Genomic DNA, 10000 nt, shown 5'->3' with positions numbered 1-10000 from the left:
TCGTTACAGGATTACATTAGATAATTGTTAAATAATCCCTAGTGGGCGAGACTGGACGTCTTTCAAATTACAAAACAAAAGAAATATGAACACACACACACACACACACATACAAACATCCACACTCACTCAAACCGTAGCCATCGTTATGTTATAGATAGTATGCGCTTGGCTAAGAAGCTCATAACATTGCCATCCGGAAGTATAACGGACCAACACACAAAACGGTGTGTATCCATGAACGTTTATAGTCGGGTCAGTACAGTTCAGTGAGCATTACTCATAAACGCGGATGGCAAAAAACAATAACAAAGACCTGAGTGACGTCATCTGCATACTATCTATAGCCTGATACTGAAATCCAAAAGGACTGGCAGTTTGACGTCATTATTTGGTTTTTGCACCGCTTAGTGAGATGTCGTTAGTAGAGCTCATGGAAACAAGTTATTTCATTGGTTGAACTATTGAATACAACTCACGATTTGTTTTCTTTTGTGGCAAAAGACTGGCATTTTGACGTCAATTTTTGGTCAGTAGCAGGCCATAACTTTACGAAGGCCACGCTCAAACACACTCCCTGTGTGTTCCAAGCACCCACAGACTTACACATACTATTATAGATAGTATGCAGATGACGTCACTCAGGCCTTTGTTATTGTTTTTGCCATCCGCGTTTGTGAGTTGTTCTCACTAAACTGTATTAACCAGACTATAAAAGATCATGGTTACACAGAGTTTGTGTGTTGGTCCGTTATACTTCCGGATGGCAATGTTGTGAACTCCTTGGCCAAGCGCATTCTATCTATAGGGTGCGAGAAAAAAAATTGAAAAAATATTGTTACGCTGTATCAATGCGAAAAAGAAATCAGAAACAGTCGAAAATTCAAAAGCAACAAGAACAATACCTAAGTTAATACTAGCTTGATTTGATAAAACATTTGTTTGGTTAAGAAACTGTGGCGGTTATAGATAGTATGCAGATGACGTCACCCAGGCCTTTGTTATTGTTTTTGCCATCCGCGTTTGTGAGTTGTTCTCACTAAACTGTATTAACCAGACTATAAAAGTTCATGGTTACACAGAGTCTGTGTGTTGGTCCGTTATACTTCCGGATGGCAATGTTGTGAACTCCTTGGCCAACCGCATTCTATCTATACCAAAGTTGTATAAAAATGACGATATCGAAAGTTTCCAAACTTGCGTCTTGTTTTTAGCAAATGGATTCAATAGTCTGATGTCACGCGCCCGGCAACGGCGGCCATCTTGGTTCTAAACAAAGAAAATCATTACTTTTTATTCTTCATGCTGGCTAGAACTTTTCATTCCCTTTTCATATGCCTTGTGATCAGAATGTGTAAAAGTCAATACATGATCAAATTGATGGGGTTTTTTACCTCTGGATACGCGTTTAAGCTCGCCGGGGAAATATTTCATACGGCGTCAGCCATTGTTCCGATAGTTTAGAGCCAGTGTTACTAAGTTACCATACGTCATTAGGAAGGAAGTGACAGTACGACTGTTGAAGACTATTGGGGGGTCCCGATAGCTCAGTTGGTAGAGCACTCGCTTCCCAGCAAAGGGATCGAGATCGATCCTGGGTGCAGTCGAAATTTTTTTCTGACTCCCTGTTATCACCCAGCAGTGACGAGGTAGCTGGGTCTGTTAGATCTGGCGGAAAGTACTTTGCGATAGACTAGCGTCCTATCCAAAGGATAGCAATCAATTGCTTTTGTCCATTTCACGCTATAGAAAACGGGATAAATTCCGGCTCCACGGGCCTCATAACTCTGAAGGAGGATCAAATTGGAAAAACCTTAAAATGACTTTTTGCGGCTATGTGGTCTTGTGGTATGACACTCGCTTTCGGATCGGAAGGTCCTGGGTTCGAGCCTCGCTCGGCGCATAGTTGAGTCCTTGAAAATGACTCTTTATTCACATTCTCTCACCGTATTCAGGTGTAAAATGGTACCTGGTCGTTTGCAGCGTTGTCTCTGTCCGTAAAATTGTAATATCGCCTAACAGGCGTCATGTCACGTCCTACATGTGAAGTGTTGCTGTTGGCCAGGGACCGCTTGTAAAGCGCTTTGAGCACGTTTAGTGGATATAGCGCTAAATTAAAAAAGCTCAAAATAACTACACTTACCCGAAGGCCGAGGCCATTCCAGAATCCTGGGTGAGGCAGCATTGACAAGGCCCGGTGTGGTCCCCATCACAGTCAAATCTATGTCCAGAGACCTGCTGGCCATGGGGTGGGCCACGGGGATGGGGCGGGGACGGCCCCATTTGGCGGAGCCCGTCCTTGAGCCACTGGCTCTCATGGCACTTGCCGCCATTGAGAGGAACGACGAGGCTGTCGGTGGGTTGTTGTGGAGTCTGGGCTGGGAGGTAGGACGTAAAAGTCACTGGCCTGGTGGTGGGGAAATGAAAAAAAAAAGAGAATATCAAAATATTACAAATGTCCACTCAATGTTGTGTGTCTGAGGCGACGTGTACTTTTTTGCAGGTCTGACAACCCAATTCCTTATGGGCTCATTGTTGTAATAGAAACTCAAAAAAGGACGCAAAATATTGTCCATTACAACAATGTTAAACTAGACCCACAGGTGGGTTCGGATGTCAGACCTACATATATGTACACCTAACATAGGCGGGAAAAAAGGAGTATTAAAATATTGCGACTGTCCACTTAATGCCCACGGTCTGAGGTAAACGTTACAGGGGTGGTGGAGAAAAATGAGTTTTAAAATAGTCTTTAATGTGCTCAATTTTAAAAAAAAGGGGGAAAGAGAATGATAAGATAATATGGGTTTTAAACATGTGTCGTTTCTGATCCCAGTCCTGATTTAAGATAAGCATTGGTAATCACATGATTTGGTGTTTGGACACGTAAGAAAGGCAAGCGATTTGAGTATGTTTAGTGACTGGAGGGATATGGAAAACACGGTTAAACTCATTGAGCATGGTGAGTATCTCTCTAACGAAATAAATTTGTTTCAGTCATAGATGTTGTAGAAAAATCTTGGAAATGCTTTCCAGAGAGGACCTACAAAATATCTCTGTCGTCAATATGGAATTTAGTAATGTATTCATGTCCTTATTGTTTTTTGTTGTTGGCTGATGAAGGGTTTTGAGTTCGAAACGTTCCGAGTTTGGTATTTTGTTCTGTTTTGAAGCTGTTATATTCATTTTTGTTTAATACTTCTTAGAGTTCACTGTGCACTGTAATGAGACGAGTGGTAAGACGCAGTGTGTGTCTATGTCAGACTTGTATGGAATTACAAAGTTCTATAATTAACATGTAGCAGACAACGATTGTGCCTATTGATACGAACCAGCAGGAAGCCTGGGTCGGACACAGTGGACAGGATTCAACAAGCCTAGCTCTATGGCAGACATACACGGCTAAAAACCAAAACACTACATAAGAGACTAGATTAGAAAAAAAAATAAAATAAAATATACCTCATTCCCTCTCGATGACATGAAAGAACGATATTTTTAGATGTTTAAAACCGGAATAAAATCAATTCCAGATAAATATAACACACATACCAACATATCGATGGTCTGTGGATCAAACCTCTGAAGTCTCGATTTTCACGATCGGCGGATCAAAAATCTGAAGTCTACATACGAGCTTTGTGCACCGTGTTTTATTTAATTTGGGCGGATCAGATCTCTGATGACATCAGAGAATGGTGCGCAAAGTTCGTATGTTCAGAGTTTGATCCGCCGGCCATCGATATATTTTTGATTTAGAAGGAATAATATAAATTCCTTAGGAGTTTAAACTTTTAAAAATGTCATATCCATTTTTAGAAACATTCAAACGAAGATGATCAAAATTCTTCAGCCTAAACACCAACAATGTCTACTGTCACATTCAACAACTCTCTCCGCCCTCGAATACAAAAACTCAGAATTGAGTTGAATTTGAGTAACATTCAGATTCCGATTCAGGTCACTGTTCAGGACTTTTCGAGTTCACCATGATTGAAAATCTAACTAAACTGTTCGATTTTCCACTCCTATGCACTGAGAAAGTTGACTTAAATATACACTCTCCGACATCTCATTCACCCTGACACGACGTGCACATATTTGCAGGTCTGATAACCGAGGACAATTATGGGCTTGATATAACGTTGTTGTAATAGACAATATTTTCCGTTGGTTTGACAATATGTATTTCCATTATATCCTACCGAGGCCCGGGGTTTGAGAGTTTTTATTAAGATGGGGTCATTTAAATCGATCAATAATTTGAAGGACGAGTTTTCTGTCCAAATGTTTAAAGACGTGTTTTTCTCCAATGCACGGCAGTTAACTGGGTAAGGGAACAGAGCTGCCAAGTACTAGGAAACATTCGAGAATTACGACATTTTGGCTCCAGTTTCAGAACTTTATGACCATCTCTAAGTCATTAAAATCAATTCAAAAGGAAAGCTGATGGCAAACTGCATAGGATTTTGAAGTGTTTTCCAATTATTGAGAGGCGAAATTGTTGATTTTTGAAGTTAATTATAGCGACAACTATTTTTATCATCTTAAAAACGGGTGTTTCTTTTTTACGAAAACCGGCGAAACGCCACAATATCCGACAACGTAATGGGAAGTAGGCAGCAGTAGGGAGTGGACCTGGGACAGAGAGGTGTACACCAGTGAGGAGTGAACCTGAGGCTATGGGTTTCGGCTGGTTTTACATTTCCACGAAGGCAGGTTAGAGGGAGATAGGAGTGTTACGTTTTGGAATATGGTAGATGACGTAATGAGTGACGTCAGCATGCAAAAGACATGGCACTCAGTTGATGATGTTGATAATACGCGAATCATGTGGCATATGGAATGCGTAAAGATCAGGCACACACATACACACACACACACACACACAAACACACACACACACACTCATACATCCAATAGCCAATCATAATCATATAATTGCAAAAACTCTGACAAATACAAAGACCTATAAATAGACACGTTAGCTTACAAACGAACATATAGACTGAAAAGATGGAATCAATAAAATAACAAAAGAAATCCATTCATAATTCACAGACAAGCTGGAATTTATAATAGAGTTGATGATTGGAAAAGCCATCCAATAAAGCCAAGGTGACTGATATCGTATGGATGGTAACACCATTGAAAAAAGGCAAGCACATAATAGGCAATCTATCGAAATACGGACGTTTTTTAAAACTTAATGTGGCCTGCTGAGTTAACAAAAAATTGTTGAGTTTGGGAATGCATTTTTTAAATAGTTTTAATTGATAGTTATAGCCTATTTAACTGTATATCAAAAAAATTAGCAGTAATAATAAATAATAATATAATAATAATAATAATAATAATAATAATAATAATAATAATAATAATATTTATTATTATTATTGTTATTATTATTATTATTATTATTATTATTATATTATCATTATTATTATTATTATTATTATTATTATTATTATTATTATATTATTATTATTATTATTATTATTATTATTATTATTATTATTATTATCATTATTATTATTATTATTGTTGTTATTGTTATTATTATTATTATTATTATTATTATTATTATCATCATCATTATTATTATTTATTATTATATTATTATTATTATTATTATTATTATAATTATTATTATTATTATTATTATTATTATTATTATTATTATTATCATCATCATCATCATCATCATCATAAAAAACATCTTCAATTATACATTTGCACCCAACACAATCAAAGACTGGAACGCGCTTCCATAATCATCTAAGAACACAGAAGATTTTGACACCTTCAAGTGCAGATTATCAAACTATTTCAGCCTAAACACAAACAATGGCTGTCACATTCAACAACTCTCTCCCCCCTCGAATACAAATGCTCAGACCAGAGTTGATACCATGTAAAATTTAGATTCAGATATTCCATTTATATTAATTGTACAATGGACGCCGCTTGACTGGAACAGCACGTTATACAGTCCAATTAAACGGTGTTCCAAATTACAGATTCCACGAGTGGCTTTCAAAATCAGAAAAACTTGAGCTTATGCTTTTTATATAGAACGATATTCACTAAATGTGCTCAAAGCGCTTTACATTGTGTCCCTAGCCAGCAGCAACATTTAACATGTAGGACGAGACATGATACATGCAAGGCAATATTAACAAATATTATATATATCAGACAATGCTGATAACAGGCAGGTATTCATTTTACACCTATGTGCAGTGAGAGAATGTTATTAAAGAGCCATTTCCAAGGACTCAACTGGATGCTGCCCAAAGTGGGACTCGAACCCAGGACCTTCTGATTTGAAGGCGAGTGTCATAATGCTAGACCACATAGACGCACACCCTCTCAAGACTTGATATGATAATATATGGTAATTATCATAACAGCAAAACAGACCAAGATTTCAGAAGTTCAAAATAGTATCCTCGGCTATGTGCGGCTACGTGGTCTAGTGGTATGACACTCACTTTCGGATCCGAAGGTCCTGGGTTCGAGTCTTGCTCTGCGCATAGTTGAGTCCTTGGAAAAGACTCTTTACTCACATTCTCTCACCGTACTCAGGTGTAAAATGAGTACCTGGATGTTAACAGCGTAGTCTTTGTCTGAAAAATTGTAATATCGCCTAACAGGCTGCATGTCCCGTCCTACATGTTAAATGTTGCTGTTGACCAGGGACCCTTGTAAAGTCCTTTGAGAACATTTAGTGGATATTGCGCGATATAAAATCTCCAAAAAAAACCCAATCCTCCATATATCTATAACATATTTAATATCATATGTCTAAGCATGATGGTATGAAGAGAATCAGTGATCAAATATATTGACCACAGGACTATCATGAATTCTCAACACACTTTTCCTATCGCAAAGTACTTTCCGCCAAATATAACAGACTCAGCTATCCATTCATGCTGGGTGGACAGGGGGGTCAGAAAACTCCCGACTGCACCTGGGATTGATCTTGGCCCTTTTCATGTGATACGAGTGCTCTACCAACTGAGCTGTCGGGACCAATGATGCGAAGTGGATTAGATAGTAAAAATTGAATTGAAAATCATAATAAATGGCTTGGGTTATGTTTACTTACATCCTTTATTGAAGACCCTAGAAACTTGCTTTCAGATCGGAAGGTCCTGGGTTTGAGCCTTGCTTAGTGCATAGTTGACTCCTTGGAAAAGTCTCTTTACTTACATTATCTCACTATACTCAGATGTAAAATGAGCACCTGGCAATTAACAGTGTTGTCTTTGTTGGAAACAATTGGAATATCACCTAACAGGCATCATGTCTTGTTCTACATGTTACGTGTTGCTGTTGGTCAGGGACCTTTTGTAAAGTGCTTTGAGCATGTTTAGTGGATATTGCGCTATATAAACGCTCTAGTTTTTTTCTTTTTTTAGAAATAATTGCCTAGAGTGACAAAAACTTATGAGTCATCTAGAGTGGATATAAATCATTGATGTCTGTGGCCCATAAAGGTGAAAATTAAACATGAATCTACAGAGAAAATGTATAGTAAAATAAAGGGTGTAAAAATGACTCTTATAAAGATACAAAACAAAGTAAACAATGTTTCGGACTTGAACCTTCTTCAGGTTAACTATACATTTTAATGACTTATTTAGGCACCTCTAGATTTTGGTAATCTACAGAGATTTTGACTTTAAATGTAAACAGAAATATAAGTGTTAAAAAAAAAAAGTAAATTGGGTCCGATAGACCTCATTAAAAAAAATATTTTATGATGTTAATTACAGGAATTTCTTGCAAAAAAGTATACACCTTGATACACTGGCTGGTTGTACACCCATTGCTCACATTGGATTGACATCACATGCCTCAATGTTACATGTTGCATGTAAAATTGACAAGAAAAGAAACTGGTCACCCTAAAAGTTCCACCCAAGACAGGACTCGCTAACAAGTCAATCTACAGCAACGGTTTCTGACACAGAACTAATGTACTTGAACATTTATAAAGAGCAATATCCACTAAATGTGCTCAAAGCACTTCACAAGGGGTACATAGCCCACAGCAACACTTAACATCTAGAATGCGACATGATGTCTGTAACGTCATCTTACATTTTTTTTCAATAGAGACGATGCTGTTAACAGCCAGGTACTAATTTCACACCTGAATATGGTGAGTGAATGTAAATAAAGAGCTTTTTCCAAGGATTAATTATTGTGCGGCTATGTGGTCCAGTGATATGACACTCGCCTTCAGATCAAAAGGTCCTGGGTTTGAGTCCCACTCTGAGCGGTGTATGGTTGAGCCCTTGGAACATAGCTCTATAGATATTATGCACTTGGCTAAGAAGCTCACAACATTGTCATTCGGAAGTTTAACGGACCAACACACAGAACCATGTGTAACCTTGAACATTTATAGTCTGGTTAATAAAGTTTAGTGAGAATTACTCATAAACGCGGATGGCAAAAAACAATAACAAAGACATGAGTGACGTCATCTTCATTCTATCTATACTCACATTCACTCACCTACTCCAGTGCATGATGAGTATGTGACAATTAACAGCGTTGTCTCTGCCAGTAAAAAAGGTAATATTGCCTAACAGGTGTAATGTCTCATCCTACATGTTAAATGTTGCTGTTTGCTAGGAAATCCTTGTATAGCGCTTTGGATATGTTTAGTGTATACATTGTGCTTTATAAAATCTCAAGTTAAAGCTCAAGTTATGTACCTATCAGAATTGGTCTCAAACCTAGTGCTACCAGTTCAAAGGAAATGTTACACCACATGAGCAGAAGCAACACAACTCTTTTTGAAAATTTGGGGATAGTATGATAGGAAGACAGCGCTTGAGTTGGACAGATGCGAGAAAGAACCGCTCCCCCCCCCTCCCCACCTCAACCCCGACTAACTACTATCTATTTGACACTGTTGCTTAGTTGATCAGTAAAATAAGGTAACCAACCGACTATATCGGATATAGTCTATATCAAGTGGTCCTAACATTTTAATACTTAATTCAATTAAAATTATACCATAAAATGTTTCACACCAATGCAAAAAATAGCAATCCCCCCCCCCCCCCCCCCCAAATTAACAAAACAAAACACCAAAATTAAAAAAAAAAATACGAGGAAAAAAAAAAAAACAGACAAAAAAGTCTTTGGATTGTACTTAATTAAAATTATTTGATCATAGTGAAAATTGTTAAGGTGAATTTGCTAAGTCATGGAAAGTAACAATATGACAATTCAATTTTCAAACTGAAAGCATGACAACCTAAGGAACGTGTTTTGTTTTTCTTTCTCTCAAATGGAATTCATCGATAATTCGATAAGACATTTTATCTGTCTTTTGAGATCAGACGACAAAGGATAAAATGGTGGAGAAGGAGAACATGAGGCTTCAAACTAATTGAATTTATCGAGCTGACAGAACATCCTCAACCGAAAATGTAGAGTTCTTGTGAGCTGAATAAATGAGCCCAAACGACCAAATGAAAAAGCGGCAGTAATGACCGCAGTCACAGCAACACGAAGGGTGGATTAAGAAATTTAAATTAAAAAGTTAGTTATATAAACCGATCTTTTAGTTTAATCAAGGTGGATGGATCAGCTGGTAAAGGCCAAAACTATATAAGTTCGCAAGTACTCGTGAAGTACTTATCTAAATCGAGCTAGGTTGCTAAAAATAACGAACCATGCGGATTTAAATCGAGCTCTAAGCAAGTGGTTCGTTTCGTCGCAGTCGACGAAACACCGTGTGTAAAATTATTTAATCTATCAAAAATTTAAAGCTGAAAATGTAAAAATCAAACATTACCGGTGATTGGTTGCACTAAGCAAGATTAATCCAAATCTGGTAGGCTGCCAAAATCGCTTTCCCTCTCGATCTGTTGTCCACCATTGATAAACAAAGTGCCTGACAACTACCTGTCATCAGTATCACGTGATAACAGGCTCGTTGAATGGAAAACTCGCAGTTTGTAAAATAATT

The 10000-nt window shown here is 37.6% G+C and overlaps 1 protein-coding gene across 1 annotated transcript in view; it reads right to left on the bottom strand.

The window, feature by feature from the left end:
- The window catches only part of LOC144969205 (uncharacterized), a 13555-nt gene extending 9456 nt beyond the window's left edge, over positions 1 to 4099 (bottom strand). Inside the window, exons 1-3 of the mRNA XM_078908318.1 lie at positions 4081 to 4099; positions 3333 to 3429; positions 2144 to 2407 (exon numbers count right to left, since the gene is read on the bottom strand). Coding sequence (XP_078764444.1) covers positions 2144 to 2407; positions 3333 to 3429; positions 4081 to 4099 — 380 coding nt within the window. The remainder of the gene's footprint in view (positions 1 to 2143; positions 2408 to 3332; positions 3430 to 4080) is intronic.
- Between the last annotated feature and the right edge of the window lie 5901 nt (positions 4100 to 10000).

This window comes from Berghia stephanieae, chromosome 3, assembly GCF_034508935.2.
Source record: "Berghia stephanieae isolate SIO BIC M18660-M18661 chromosome 3, UCSD_Bste_1.3, whole genome shotgun sequence".
Lineage (NCBI taxonomy): Eukaryota > Metazoa > Mollusca > Gastropoda > Nudibranchia > Aeolidiidae > Berghia > Berghia stephanieae.
This window is presented reverse-complemented; position numbering and strand designations above follow the sequence as displayed.